The 16,250-nt window shown below is 39.6% G+C and overlaps 1 protein-coding gene across 4 annotated transcripts in view; it reads right to left on the minus strand.

Moving 5' to 3' along the window:
• LOC129711107 (semaphorin-4E-like) overlaps window positions 1–16,250 on the minus strand; it is a 45,321-nt gene that overhangs the window by 24,828 nt on the left and 4,243 nt on the right. For 2 of the 4 annotated variants that reach the window (XM_055658507.1, XM_055658508.1), the window contains exons 2-5: window positions 7,508–7,915; window positions 6,095–6,240; window positions 688–750; window positions 86–184 (exon numbers count right to left, since the gene is read on the minus strand). In XM_055658507.1, the coding sequence (XP_055514482.1) occupies window positions 86–184; window positions 688–750; window positions 6,095–6,240; window positions 7,508–7,634 (435 nt within the window). In that variant the 5' untranslated portion in view covers window positions 7,635–7,915. Of the gene's footprint in view, window positions 1–85; window positions 185–687; window positions 751–6,094; window positions 6,241–7,507; window positions 7,916–16,250 lie in introns of those variants that run through there. The other 2 variants (XM_055658510.1, XM_055658509.1) reach the window with 2 other exon arrangements.

The raw sequence follows: 16,250 nt of genomic DNA on the forward strand, positions 1-16,250 counted from the left end.
AGCCATTTCTACATTCAGCCTATCTTAAATAATGTTATTGATTTACTTTTGGATATATATTACATGTCCCTATATGAGTACTCACCAAGCTATCACATGTTGGTTGAAATGCATTTGTTCCACAAACGTACATTCTAGTTTCACTTAACCAGTGGAGAATGCGTATATAGTTACGGCAATCAATCTGTAATGCAAAAATTAAATATATATCAATAGCGAAACAGTAAACTCTTAAGCCAACTCGCACAGATCATTTGTACATTTTTGATTTTCAATCAGCAGATCAGTCTGTAATCTAGAGGGTGGAAAGACTGAATGTTTCAGGTGTACTATTTCTGTTTAGTATGTGATGGTCATCTCAAAAGCCTACTGAAAGTCGTACCCCAGATGCATCTAAAAATAAACTCTTGTTTTTGTTTTATTAAACAAATTTCAATAATTTTTATCCAAATGATTACATTCATGTTGAAAATCTCACCTTCCGTTTCTGTTGAAAAGACCAAATTTATAGTAATTAATAATTTACAAAAACTTTGCTATTATAAACCTTTGTACAGGTACTATGATATATTCAAGAAGCAGCTGCAATGAACCTAACATAATTTGAAATGCCTGGATTTGCTGTTTTCTGTTTCTCATCCATAGCTACTACATCTGTGCTGAGTATTTAATAATTTTACAACATACCTCTTGTGACTTTCCTTTGTACATGCATTCTTTCTGTTTCTGCTCAGAGACAGTCCACATCACCTGAAAATGGGCAGTTAAATATGTAATTGTGCAATTCTAAGAATGAGGAGAGTCATTATTCAGGCAAGCTTGGAAGACTTTAAATAGAAGTATAAAAAAAATTAAAATTAAACACTCATGAAATTCTGGAAATAAAAAAGTGGGAACAAGATATATTAAGCAGTACAAGTAATACCATGAACCATACCTGGGACTAGATTTTACTGAAAAAATGCATTTATAAAACAAATTCAAGGGAAAAACAAACAAAACATATATGAAAGAATAAGGATAGACATTATAGCAACTATTTAAAAGTCATCAAATGTCTATTTTTAAGTATTTATATTAAATTTAATTTCTATATATAAACAATTAGGTAAATATCAAAAAATAATTGAATTGGGGAGAAATTGAATTTCCACTAATTTTGTCACAAAACAAAATCAATAGGAAGAATGCAAAGAATCGGGGAATTTAAATCCTCATTACAGCATTAAATACTTGAAGCTGGATTTGTCTAACCTTTTACATTGATTCGTAATTCCATTTGCCAGACCTGGAATGTTGGAGCACTAAAGTTAAAATAGCAAAATTGAACCAATTGGGAAACATTTTCAGATTCAGTTATTTTCTTGGGCAGAAGGCATGCAGTACATTTCTGGTATCAAGAAACTGACCAGTGTACCAATAAAAGTAAAACATGATTCAGTATATTTTGGGGGTTCCATTTACAGAGATTTGAAGTCAGGGTTTCTTCTAGATGCAGAACTGGACTCCTAAAAATGCTTATTTTGTGATAAAGCTGTGTTTATATATTTTTTTAAAAGCACCATTTCTTTTTCATAAAAAAGGATGTAGATTTGAATGCAAAGAAAATATTACACTTCTTGAATTTATGGAAACGTTAACCTGAACTATTACGTAACCAGTGTAATTCTGAGTACATTTTGTGACTAACTTCCCAATTGCACCAACAGGTAAATCTCAACTGTATCCTAGCCAAGCTTCTTCTTCAATTCCCCTGCCCCACCCCCATTGATTCCCAATTTTTTGATTAAGTTTATCATAATCTGAATAGTTCCAAGTCCATGGTGCAGAAGGACAACGTTTGACCTTGGTTCCAGCAGACATACATTATTTTGCAGTGCTTTAAATGTGAGAACAGATTGTACAGTTTAATGTATCAGAACATTGTATCAACTTGTATGAAGTTGGAACTACTGGAAATGGTTTGGTTTACTGAAAGTCTCTGTACTTGCTCACTTGATTTTTTATGTTATATTGTGTTTGCTGCATTTCTTATATATTCACCATAAAACCGTGAGCCACTATCAGTCAATTCCCAAAACAGAACCTTACAAGAGTATAAAATCAAAGTACAGGTACAAGTCAATTTAGTGGCCTATTGTACAGGGAAAAAAAAGAGCTGCTCAAGGAACAGCAGCAGGCAGCATCCAAGGAAGGAAATGGGCTCATGATCCTTCATCTGGACTGAAAGAGTCAAGGGTCTTAACCCAAAGCTTCGACTGTCCATTTCCCTCCAGAGATGCCACCTAACCCACAGAGTTCCTCCAGCAGCTCTTTTTTTAAGCGACAGGTTCCTACATCTGCAATCTCCTGTGCTAGACTACAGTAGAGACCGTCTTTTCTATCTTGAAATATGAAGCTTGTCTTTTGAGGATATGGCTATTTAAAAAAACCCAAACTGAAATATTTCTTTCAAGCTGAAATATTCTAAATGTGGGACGTTTTCTTTGGAATGGTAAGAAACAAAGGCACTGCACAGAATATCACCATCAAAGGGATCTACAGGAGTTGCTGCCTCTAAAAGGCGGACAGCATAATCTGAGACACACACCACTCTGGCCACACTCTTGTTTCATTCTTGCCATTGGATGAAGGTATAGAAGCCTGAAAATTGTAATGCCCAATTTGCAGGGGCAGCTTGTTCCCAACAACCATCAGGCCATTAAGCACTTCAACGTCCAAATAAGCTCCAAACTACGTAGACTTGGAGGCATTGATTTTGCCTTTGCACTGTTATTGTTTGTTTGTATATTTTTGTTGGTGTTTATTATGGTGTCTACAGAGTACTATGTATACATTTGTGTTGTGCTGCAACATATAGGAATTTCATTGTTCCGTTTCGGGACATATGACAATAAAACATTCTTTGCCACTTGTTTGCCCACTTTCCCAACCTGTCCAAGTCCTTCTGCAGACTCCCTGCTTTCTCACCTCTATTCCCTTCACCTACCTTTGTATCATCTGCAAACCTGGCCACAAAGCCATCACCGAGATCATTAATATAGAACGTGAAAAATAGCAGACTCAACACCAATCCCTGCAGAATTTATGCTCGCTTTACACTGGAGATTCTGCAAAAACTGTTCATGATCAATTAAAGTTTCATCTTCCTTCTTGTAAATATCCTGATAATAGCAAACCCAACAAGTATGTGTTTTTACATTTTACAATTTCTCATAACTATCCTTTAAAGTTAAATATAGTCTTCCCAAAGGTGCTCCTAAAATAAGTGTTGCCTCGTACCTTCTCAGTAACTACACACCACACTTCTCTAATCCCATGAAAATAACTATTTATTGGCTTGTTTACTGAATTTTACTGAATTGTTGCTGAATTTTATCTGCTCTTTTTTCTAGTCCCTACTATTTCCAAACATATGCATTTGGATTTCTGAAGCAAGATTGGTTTCATGAAATTATTTATTGTTTTAGAAATTACAATTATAACCTAAATGCTTCACCAAAGGCATGTAATCGTAACAACAACAATAACTTGTGTCCCTGTTCCTTCCACAAACAATTAAAACTTGATGAAACACTTCCATAAATCTGAGGTTCTACTTAGCAAGCGGTTCCAAATTAAACCTGAACAAAACAACTTGTTCCCTGTAAGTTAAGTCCTGGCCCCTGACACAGAATTACAGTCAACAGTAACTGACCTTGGTTAAATAAACTCTGCCAAAGTCTAAGAGAGTTTCCAAAACAAAGACATAACAGCACAGCAACTTCCTGCCCTCTGTAGAAAAGGCTCATCCTAACCAGCTGTACAAATGCAACATGATAATCCCATGGTACATTATGTCTGTAATATATTCGTGTAGTAAAATTGTGAATATTTTATTGTTATTCACTTAAATTATTAATTACAAATTAAAACACTAATATATATATATATAGTATATTTATTCTCTCATGATGTTTCCTCACATCTTGTGTTCATATCACTGCCACATATGGCAAACAAATTTTGTAATGAACTTTTAAAAACAAACACTAATCTTATTTCGAATTATATTAAAAAATAATTATTTGGCACTTACCATTTTCCTGTCAATTAAATTACACCAAAGAAATATTTTACAAAAAAAGTACTCAAGTTTCAATATCAACCATTTACTCTTTTAAGATGACAGGACAATGTTTTATTTGCAAGAGTTAGTGGTTAACAAATCATTGTATAACCCAAGGATACAAGATGGAGCTATTTTATTTTGCTATAGAGCAGACTCTTTCAAAATAAAAAGACGAACTATGGGGACTAGAATGTTTGAACGAGATAACCTCTGAAGTAACTCCTTTTGATATCGCCAGATCTATTCACATTTCTCATGTTTTCTTTGAAAATGACATTGTAATCCCTCTCTGCACATTTTTTTAAATCCCTTATAGGATTGACATGTTTGCCATCATACCCTGAAGTGAAAAAGTGAAACTATCCTACAAATCATGTCCCAAAATTAGCAATTCCTTAATGCGCCTATGCTTGCAACTGGACTTTAAAAAATCTCATGGCACTGAAAAATACTCTTGGAAAAAGTCTTGGAAACACACTACAGTAATTTATAATTCTATGGGATTCAGAAGTCCTTCAGTCTGAAACTCAACTGATTGTACATACTTTCCTATTTATTAATTTGCATAGTACAGGTGCACAACCTTTTATCCGAAAGCCTTGGGACCAGACACTTGTCGGATTTCGGACATTTTCGGATTTCAGAATGGAAGATTTTTAGCGTAGATTAGGTAGGTAGCGGCGGGCGGCTTGAAAAGTCTGGAGCGGCTGCCTCCTCCCCGGAGACCGGGAGAATCATTGCATAAATGTTAGTCAGTTAGTTTGGAGGGATTTTATGTGGTGGTGGTGGAGTAGGGGAGAAGGGGGAAACTTTAATTCTTAGTCCCCTACCTACCTGGTCGGCGACTCCCAACCTCGCGGAGCTGGGGGCTCCGTCCGGCCGCGGGCGGCGCCTGTTGCAGCTCCGACCCCGGCAACTCTACCCCTGGCTGCGCGGCTCCAAATCCAGCGACGCTCCGCGATGTTGTGTGTCGGCGGCCACAGCGCTCCGGAGCTTGCCGCACGGCGACCCGGTAAGGCATTGCCCGCTCCCCGCTGGTATCCCAGCGCTGCGACGCTGCCGACTCCCGACATTCGCGGAGCTGGGGCGTCCGGCCGCGGGCCGCGCTGGATTTGGAGCGCCTCGCAGCCAGGGGTAGAGTTGCCGGGGTCGGAGCTACAACCGGCGCCGCCCGCTGGCGGCCACAGCGCTGCGGAGCTTACTGCACAGCGACCCGGTAAGGCATTGACCGCTCCCCGCCTCTCCGACCAGGTAGGGACTAAGAATTAAAGTTTACCCCTTCAACCCCTTCACATAAAAGCCCTCCAAACTAACTGACTAACATTTAAGCAATGATTTACAGATGTTTAAGCGTCTCCCGGTCTCCAGGGAGGAGGCAGCCGCTACAGTAGTACAGACCTGGGTTGACCGTGGGTCGTTTTGGGTCAGGTTTGGCGCCAAACGCGAGCTTTGGTGCGCAGACGACATCTGGAAAAAATGGCCGGTTTTCGGAGCTTTTCGGTTTCTGGAACACCGGATAAAAGGTTGTGCACCTGTATCATTAGAATATGCATGGATATTCTAATAGTGAAGCAATGCTTAGCTTCACTGGGCATTTAAATATTGACATTGAAGCAGAGAAAAGGTAATATGTTGCTTTTCCTGCCATTACATCTTATTCCCATTAAAATGACAGAACACAGTATGACACGGAAATAAAGGACTTTTCTGCAGTTGCACAATAAAGGCAAACAAGGAGCGATATTCACAAAGTTCTTAGAATCAGGAATTTCATGAGCAACAAAAGGCACATAGAAATTTAAAGATGTAAATAGTGTTAAATGGATATAAATATCACAGACTTTAGAGATCATTGAACTTGTGTTATACCCCATTTTGCCATCACTATTTTTCTGTATTATTATTCTTTATTTTTACCAATTTGGGTATTCAGACCAGTGGGGGTGAACCACAAAGTAAAGTGATTTTGCTTGATATTCTTACTTGTGAAATGGAGTTTGAAATATTTTCAATGTTGAGAGCGAAAATGGCATCTCTAGCTCCTACTAACAACAGGCCATGCTCCTCACTTAATAGTAATGTTGAATAATTAGAGATTCCTTGTTCTGCAAATGTTTTCAAGTTTGAATCTATAAAAAGTAAAAAAATAAATCTATGTAAGCTCGCCAAAAATGTTAAATGATAATATTTGAGGTAATTGTTACATCAGATATGCTACTCATTAAATTTGCCAATATACAGATTAGTTAGAATACAAAGTGCAATTTTTGCACAATAGAATTATAAATCCAATCTCGAGGCATTGTAAGAACTTGTATGACCGTGTATGACACACCTACACCTGATATAGGAGAGAAATGTAAATAACGTGTTGATGGATGTAGACATTCAATTTTATTATATTAATCAAATGAACCTGCAGATGTTGGAAATTTAGAATAAAAACTAAAAATGCTGTAAACACTCAGCGGGTTCAGCACCTTCCATGGAAAGAGGAACAGAGTTAATGTTTCGGGTCCTTAATCGGAACTGGGATAGAAAAATTATTAGTTTTCAGTTTCCGAGAACTGATCAAACGGAATATATTTTACAAGACAATACCAAATGTGTTACAGCAACAATTTCAAGCAGATATGCTTACTTGTCTCTGCTTTGTGTTGCTAATACAAACTCTGCGGGTCTTGCCAAGCAGGCTAGTCTACACCAGTGGTGGGGGAAGGACAGGGCAGGGGAAGAGAGGGAATGGGGGTGGGGGGGAGAGAGGGTGTGGGGGAGAGGAGACTGGGGGAGTAGAGGGGGTGGGGGCTGGGAGAGTAAAAGGGGCGGGGGGGGGTAGAGGACAATGGGTAGAGAGGGGGCAGGCAGAGGGGTGAGAGTATAGAGGGTAAAGAGTGAGACGCAGAGGGGGCAAGGGGTAGAGGGGGAGGGGCTGGAGTGTGGATGGTAGTTGGAGTGAGGGCGGGAGAGAGGAATATAGAGAGAGAGAGACGGACAGACATAGAGTGAGTGAGTGAGAAAGATAGATAAAGTGCAAGTTTCCTCAAGTTGAAGTATATGATAGAGTCCAAAAGCTAAAGCATGCCAAGATGATAGATCAAATATCAAATCTGCTTTGGGCCACAGTAGTAGCAATGTAGGAGGGTAATTGTTTTGCAAATTGTGTGTTCAGTCCGCAAGAGTACATCTAGCTTCTGGTTGCCTACAAATTTAATTCACCATCCTAGTCTCATACTGACCTATCTGTTCTCAAATTCACATCCAGATCAGAGGAACCGGATGAGAAACAGACCAATCCATATTATTACAAAGTACCTGTACCATTAGTTTTCGAATGAAGATGAATAGAGTGTCATTTGATATAATAATTATAATGTTAAATACAATAATGCCTCTTACCTTCATAATTTATAGTTTTTCTTGGTGTACAATCCAGTGCATAAGAGGCTTGTGAATGCAGTACAAATCTAATCATCAGATTATAAAATAGAATCCCATAGCCTTTATGCATTTTCAATACATGCATTTTCAGTGTCTGTCTTTCAATATCTAATGCTTTGGAGCTGTACTATTAAGAAACACATTTAAGGTAAAATGTTGTGATTTCTTCAAAAAGTTTCAAGAACCACTTTGCTGAAGAGGGTGCTGATCTGCAGGTCCAGGGTCCACAATTATCACTACCATTGTGCCAAATTTGAACTGTCTTCTCAGGTAAAGGCATTAAAAAGCAGACATCCACATGAAAAACTATTGGCTAGGTTGTATCTTTTCATCACAGGTTGGTGGAATCCTCCATGAAGCATTAACCTGAAATAGAAGCTGATGTTAAGTATCTTGCTTTGAATTTCCATTCTTCAGTGCAAAAAAAATGCCTTAAAATTTAAACCTTGTAAATTTAACCAACTTTATTAAAGCCTTCATAGATGTTATTTATTTAGAAAACATGGAAAAATCTGAATATTTTCACAGCCTTACTTAAATGCAGAAAAATCAAAAATTAATGCATGGAATACCAAGCCTTTCTGCTTTGCATCATATAAAAGGAGAAAAAGCAAGCTATTGTTGCCCCGGTAAGAACTTTCCTTTGAAAGGCTCAAGTGACACGGTCTGAAGAAGGGTCTCGATCCGAAATGTCCCCCATTCCTTCTCTCCAGAGATGCCTGTCTGTCTCGCTGAGCTACTACAGCATTTTGTGTCTACCTTCAAGTAACACTGTGTTTCTTTTTAGTTCAAAGTTTCAAAGTATTTTGCTATTGACAGAGAAATATTCCAATTAAAAGATGATTTGTATTAGTGTACTCTTTAAAAATAATTCTGGCTATCAGAGGGCATTATTGCAGTCCTTTCTTAAACTTTAGTACAGGTATTTTAAAATATTCAAGTTTAATCTACCCTTTACCAAAGTTGTTCTGTAAATAAATTCTAATTCCTGCACATGGCTGTTTGTATAGAGATTCATAGCCTAATCGAACTAAGTCTCCTCTTTATCTTATCTGTTTTCCAAGCAAAAAATTATCCTACATTACAGTTATAGACAATAGTCAATAGATGCAGGAGTAAGTCATTTGGCCCTTCGAGCCACCACCGCCATTCAATATGATCATGGCTGATCATCCACAATCATACCCCGTTCCTGCCTTCTTACCATATCCCTTGACTCCGCTATCTTTAAGAGCTCTATCTGACTCTCTCTTAAAAACATCCAGAGAATTGTCCTCCATTGCCTTCTGAGGCAGAGAATTCCACAGATTCATAGTTCTCTGTGTGAAAAAGTGTTCCCTCATATCCGTTCTAAATGGCCTACCCCTTATTCTTAAACTGTGGTCCCTGGTTCTGGACTCTCCCAAAATCAGGAACATGTTTCCTGCCTCTAGTGTGTTCTATCTATCGTTCGTTCGTTCTATCTATCTGGTTGCCTACATATCTATCTATCTGGTTGCCTACATATCTATCTATCTGGTTGCCTATCTATCTGGTTGTCTATCTATCTATCTATCTATCTATCTGGTTATCTATCTAAAACTCTGTTCTTGACCGGTTTTGGCAAATTGTGCTGCGGTTTCCGAGAGAACGCCGCCACCTACGGCCGTCATTTTTGGCCACCTCGCTCAGAGCCCACCTCCGCCGCATGTGTGCTGAGGATTTTTCCCGTCGATGAAATATTAAAGAGATATTAATGATTTTACAAAATTCCCCATTCTCTCTGCTGCTCCTGCTGGTGGGATGGGGGAGGGACTATAAAACCAGGAAGTGGTGTGCCCCAATCAGTCTCTACAACATGGAGGTCTGAGCTCTGAATGACTGAACAAATGTCTACAAAGCTGTGAGTAAGTACCCTTAATTCGGTTTGAAAATGAAAATATGGTTATGGTTAGTTTGAAGGAAAAAAGCACTGCCTGCAAATGGTTGTTTGGGGGGGGTTTGGGTTCTCTCTCTCCCCCCCCCCCCCCCCCTCTCCTCCCTCTCTCTCTTTCCCCCCCCCCTATTCCCCCCCTCCCTCTTTTCCCCCCCCCCTCTCCTCTCCTCCCCCCTCTTATCCTCTCTCCTCCCCCCTCCCTCTCTATCCCTCCCTCCACCCCCCCCCCCCCTGCTCCCACCCTCTCCCCGTCCCCTCACCTCACCCCCCCTCTCACCACACCCCCCTCTCTCCCCCCCCCTCTCCTTCACACACCCCTCCCCCTTCCCTCCACCCTTCCTGCTCCTCACCTCTCCCTCACCTCCTCCCCCTCCCCTCTCCCCTCCCCCCCTCTCTCTCTCCTCCCCTCCACCCCCACCTTTCCCCTCTCACCCACCCTCCCTCTTCTCCTCCTCGCCACCCCCCCCTCTCCCTCTTGCCCTCTCTTGCCCCTCTCTCTGTGTCTCTCCCCCTTCTCTCTCTGCCCTCACTCTCTACCCCCCCCCCCCCCCCCCCCCCCCCCCCCCTCTCTAGATGTGACTGCAAGTTGGGGGCTATATTGGCGTCAGTAGATAGGGTGGTTATGGGGTAAAAGGAGCAAATTAATAATATTAATATAATATCAAGGGGGGTAATTAGCGTGAGTGCGGGGGGGGAGGGGGAGGATAGTTAGTGTGTGTGACGCTGCATGCCACCTCCCCCCCCCAAAAAACGCACGTTGGGAGAACAGACCCAATGGGTCTGCACTTGGTCTAGTAATCTTATGTTTTAATGAGCCCCTCTCATCCTTCTAAATTCCAGAGTATCCAAGCCCACCCGCGTTATTCTATCAACATATGACAGTCCCGCCATCCCGGGAATTAACCTTGTGAACCTACGCTGCACTCCCTCAAGAATGTCCTTCCTCAAATTTGGAGACCAAAACGGCACACAATACTCCAGGTGAGGTCTCACTAGGGCCCTGTACAAATGCAGAAGGACCTCTTTGCTCCTATACTCAACTCCTCTTGTTATGAAGGGCAACATGCCATTAGCTTTCTTTACTGCCTACTGTACCTGCATGTTCACTTACAGTGACTGATGAACAAGTACCCCCAGATCTTGTTGTACTTCCCCTTCACCCAGCTTGACACCATTCAGATAATAATCTGCCTTCCTGTTTTTGCCACCAAGTGGATAACCTCACATTTATCCACATTAAACTGCATCTGCCATGCATCTGCCCACTCACCTAACCTGTCCAAGTCACCCTGCATCCTCATAGCATCCTCCTCACAGTTCACATTGCCACCCAATTTTGTGTCATCTGCAAATTTGCTAATGTTACTTTTATCCCCTTCATCTAAATCATTAATGTATATTGTAAATAGCTGCGATCCCAGCACCGAGCCTTGCGGTACCCCACTAGCCACTGCCTACAATTCTGAAAGGGACCCGTTAATCCCTACTCTTTGTTAAACAAGGTAGGAAGGAAAAAGAAAAGTCTGGAATTTTCACTAAACCATAATTACCAACTTGGAATGGGAATAATCGGCATTGCACTAGTATAATGGTTTCCCGTTTTTTAAATTTCATCTCGCGGTAAAATATCCTGGCACAAAGTCATTAAAAAAACAGAACTCCCCCACCCCGCCATTCAAGAAGATCATGACTTGTCCAACATTCCTCAAATCTATGTTCCTGCTGTATTTGTATAACACTGGATTTCCTTACTAATTAAAAATCTATCTCAGCTTTGTGTTATTCACGAATTCTGTCTCCACAGCATTCTGGAAGAAGATTTTCTTTCTCACTTTAGTTTTCAATGGACACCCTCTTATTCTGTTACGATGCTTTTTGATCCCTGACATTATCATGTTGGGAAACATTATCCCAGAATTGACCCCATCAAGTCCCCTAACAATGTTATATGTTTCAATCAAATTTCTTCTCATCCTTCCTAACTCCAGTGTGTACAACCCAACCTCTCAAACTTTTCATGACAACCTTGTGATATCTGGAATCATCCTGGTGAATATTATCTGAACTGTTTCCAATGCCGATATATTTGCTTAACCAACGGAACCAAAATAGTATAATGGGCCATTCTTTGGAAAGTGAACCAAAATGCCACACACGTGACCAGATGGCATCACATAAAGTAATACATTAAATAATTGTTGTAAGAGATTAATCTTATTCATTGCTATTTTCCTACCTACAGAACTATAATGCATGTCTGCTAAAGATATGAAAATTTTAGCTTTTTAAAATTCAGAGTTTGTTATTATACTCTCAATGTGATCTCACTAGTTTCTCATGCAATGATAGTATGACTCCCTATTTTATAATAGCCAGCATTCAATTAGCCTTCCCAATGATTTATTGTAGTTGTCTGTTACAATTAAATCCACTCTGCCAAGCTTACTGAAATCCCACAAACTTTCTAGAACTGTAAAGATGCACTCTGTTGGCCCAAAAGCATCAGCAATATGAAAGATGAATGGATTTCATAGTCCTGAATTGGAGACTCCACGCATGAATTACCTGACTCTGCCTTCTTCTGCTCATATTGTGCTTACATATGTAAGGTTTTTGGAAAGTTTGCATTAAATGATCAACCGTTTTGGTCATAGAGTAATTGAGTGATACAGTGTGGAAACAGGCCCTTCGGCCTAACTTTCCCTCACCGGCCAACAATGTGAATGTCCCAGGTACACTAGTCCCACTTGCCTGTGCTTGGTCCATATCCCTCTACACCTAAAATGGATACAAAATGCCTTGTACCTGTCTAACTGTTTCTTAAACGATGGGATAGTTCCAGCCTCAACTACCTCCTCTGGTAGCTTGTTCCATACACCCATCACTCTTTGTGAAAATGTTACCCCTCGGATTCCTATTAAATCTTTTCCCCTTCACCTTGAACCAATGTCCTCTAGTCCTCTATTCCCCTACTCTGGGCAAGAGACTGTGCATCTACCGGATCTATTCCTCTCATGATTTTGTCCCACATCCTCCTGCACTCCAAAGAATAGAGACCCAGCCTACACAACCTCTCACTATAGGTCACACCCTCTAGTCCTGGCAACATCCTTGTAAATCTTTTCTGAACCCTTTCAAGCTTGACAATTTCTTTCCTATACATGGTGCCCAGAACTGAACACAATATTCTGAATGCGGTCTCACCAACATCTTATACAACTGCAACATCACCTCCCAACTTCTATACTCAATACTCTGACTGATGAAGGCCAATATACTTCTTCAATGTTGATGATTTTGAGTCAACATTTTGTGCAAGTAGTTCATCTGTGGTACTAAGAACCATAATAAAAGTCAGAGTAAAATCATAGCAGGCCAGCCTGAACTAGGCTGATGTATATTTATTAAGCCAACCTATTTGGGCTGGGACTTCGGTTTTACAAGGATTGAGGATGCTGCAAATATCCTTAAAATTATAATTATCTAGATTTATCTGGATATTGAAGGGGTGAGAGGAAAAATAATTATAAAGCAAAATAATATCTAATGTCTGGTTAACCATTGGACTGTATTTATACCACACCTTGTTAAAGGAGCATGAATGCAGAGCAATAAAGAAACAGTTTTTTAAAGTTGTTTTCCTTTCTAGTAAAGGGATATGGACAACACTGGCAAGTCAAACATTTTTTTACATTCTAATAACTTTGCTGCAGCGCCACATTTATGTTTTAGTTTGGAATAAATAAACAAAAATGTCATAGGACGATTAAATTATGTTGTATTTTAAACTCTGGTTATGTTAAGATCCAGAAGTCAATAAAGCAGCAGTTTACTGTGCAAAGGTTTAAGAACCTTTATGTGATAAGATGTTATATAAATACTTATACATTTATTCACTGCATCTGTTCCTTTTATTGCATTTAGGCAATGATTTAAGGTTGGGGTAAAACGTAGAAGGCAACAGCAGGCTCCCAAATTAAAATGCTATTACAATGAAACAAAGTGCTGTCACGTTATTAGGTGCTATAACAATGCCTTTGAGACAGATCCTATGCTTTCTCTTCAAGTCTTGAATAAATGGGAACAGTAAGTTACCTAGGCAAAGTACAGAAAGCTAGGATGTGTGAATAACGTAAATTGCTCAGGATTTTAACCACAGCGGACTCCTTACATACTGCAAATTTCTACTATTCCATGGTGCTGCTTTGAAAAATAACATTGGCCTGAAACATTTCAATGGATGGTACACAATAAACTCAGCGGGTGCAGCAGCATCTATGGAGCGAAGGAAATAGGCAATGTTTCGAGCCGAAACCCTTCTTCAGAAGGAACTGCAGATGCTGGAAAATCGAAGGTACAGTACACAAAAAAGCTGGAGAAACTCAGCGGGTGTAGCAGCACCTATGGAGCGAAGGAAATAGGCAACGTTTTGGGCCAAAACCCTTCTTCAGCGTTTCGGCCCGAAACATTGCTAATTCCTTCGCTCCATAAATGGATGTTTGATTGCAAATTAAGGCTCTTGACTTCAAATTCTGTGCACAACAGCATAATATATGTATCCTTTTAACTGAAAGGATTGTTTCCAAATAAGACACGTTTACACTTGGTCTATTTATTGTTTTAATCAGTTATTAACATTTTTATTAAAGTTCCATATATAAACATGTTGCTCCTGCAGGTTTCAACCCTGTGATATTCTCTAAAGTTTTATTCTTTTCCAACTGTTCACAACACAAATACCTGCCATTTTCGTGGTTTTCCAATCCTTTTTTAATATTATCTTTCAGGATTACGAGTAGGAATTTTGAAATTGGATAAGTTTAATCCTTTTAAAACTGGAAGGTTAAATTTAGCTCACAGATTGTGAAAGCTCTTAATGGAAGATAATATATTAAGGGTGATAAATCTTTGAATGATCAAACTTTCTTGCCACCAACCTAAGAAAAGACAGGCAAAAATGGTACCACACAGGTTTGGTTTAGATATTAGCATAAAAATACCTAATTATTTACAATTATCTTGTGGATCTAAAAGCGCTAAACAGATCAAAAAGGTACTCAAACTTGTTTTGCAACATCTCAACCTATTAAAATCTTGGACATTTTTTTAAAGCTTGAAACCTGAAGTGTTTACTGAGCTAACCTTATACGGTTTCATTTTTATTTTATTTCCTGATCTAATTTTAACAGCCAGGCAATGGTTATTATGATTTTTAACAGGTAGAGTAACTGATACCGTTCAGATGTTTAAGAAATATGACACCAGCTACCATACAATGAAACGGTATTGGTAGTGTATTTCTGCTTCACAGAACACCTGAAAAATTAGTTGGGATAAAGAGTCTAAACAGGTAATGATTAACACAGAGAGCGCCACTAAACATTTCCCAAGTTTGAGAAATGCATCAACAACTGAAGAAAAAAAATTGCATCTCAGAAAAGGCAGGCATGGGTAGCAATGAGTTTAAAGAACATAATAGTTTCTTTACCCGTCCAATAACATAACTTCAATTCTATACTGAACTTTAATCCTTAAACCCAAAGGAAATTTAAAATAACTTTAAAATAATGTCCTTACCAATATGGATCATAAGAAAATTATTATTTATTTCAAAGCACCACTAACTAATATGGAAGGAACCAAATAATTTGGCAAGAGTGGCAACATCCAAGTAAATGGAAAGAATATGCATTTAAAGCTCAGCAATACAGATATATTCTAAGACTGCAGACAAAAAAGGAGGTGGTCAAGAGGTAAAAGTTCAGATTGTGTGATAGCTTTAACAACAGAATTAACCCACTCCAGAATAATACAAGACAGCCATTTCATCACAGCAGAACATATTTATAAATTAATTTCAGCACATTTTCTTCTCTACACATTCAAGAAGTTTGTTTGCACTCAAAAGCTTTTCACTGTGCCTTTTCACGTGACAATTAAACTAAACTCAAACTGTTTTGCTGTTAGGTGCTCTGCATGAGGTGAATGTTCTACCGAACCTGCAAATCCTCATTAAACCATTGTAGTTATATGTAGTGTTCAAATTTAATGGCATAACTAGATAATGATAACTTCCTCTTTTTAGACTCCCTTGTTCTGCCATCCACATAATCAGAGAGTTATAGAGCTGTAAAGGCTATTTGGCTCAACTTGTCAATGCCAGCCAAGTTAGCATTCTGGGCTAGTCCCATTTGCCTGCATTTGGCCTACACCCCTCTAGACCCTTCCTGTCCATGTATCGACAAACTCGACAAATTTCTTTCATATTTAAATAAACACTGGTCAATCCCCTGCAGTATGTATGACCTCATTTCTTTTTTTTTTCACATTTTCAGATGCCCAAGATCACACTGATCTGATCTGTGTTTATGCCTAAAATATTCTGGCATACTCCAGCAAGCAAGAATTTCATTGTCCTATCTGGGACACATGACAATAAACTCTCTCGACTTGATTTGACCAAGGTGGGAGAAGATCATTTTAAATACATCCATTTTCATTACTTTTTCTGCCAGTAATATAAGTGGATGGACAAGACCAGGTGTTGCCTTCAAATCAAAGGGGGGGGGGGGGAGGGGGGGGTAGGGGGGGGGGGGTGGGGAGGGGGAGGTTGTGGGGGGGGGGGGGGTTGTGGGGGAGGTGGGGGTAGTGGGGAGGTGGGGGGGTTTTTGCCATCCAAAACACAATACTCTAATGCAGTCTCACCAACGTCTTACACAACTGCAACATTAGCTTCCAACGTCAAAACTCAATACTCTGACTGATGAAGGCCAATGTGCCAAAAGC

This window comes from Leucoraja erinacea, chromosome 29 (assembly GCF_028641065.1).
Source record: "Leucoraja erinacea ecotype New England chromosome 29, Leri_hhj_1, whole genome shotgun sequence".
Classification (NCBI taxonomy): Eukaryota; Metazoa; Chordata; class Chondrichthyes; order Rajiformes; family Rajidae; genus Leucoraja; species Leucoraja erinaceus.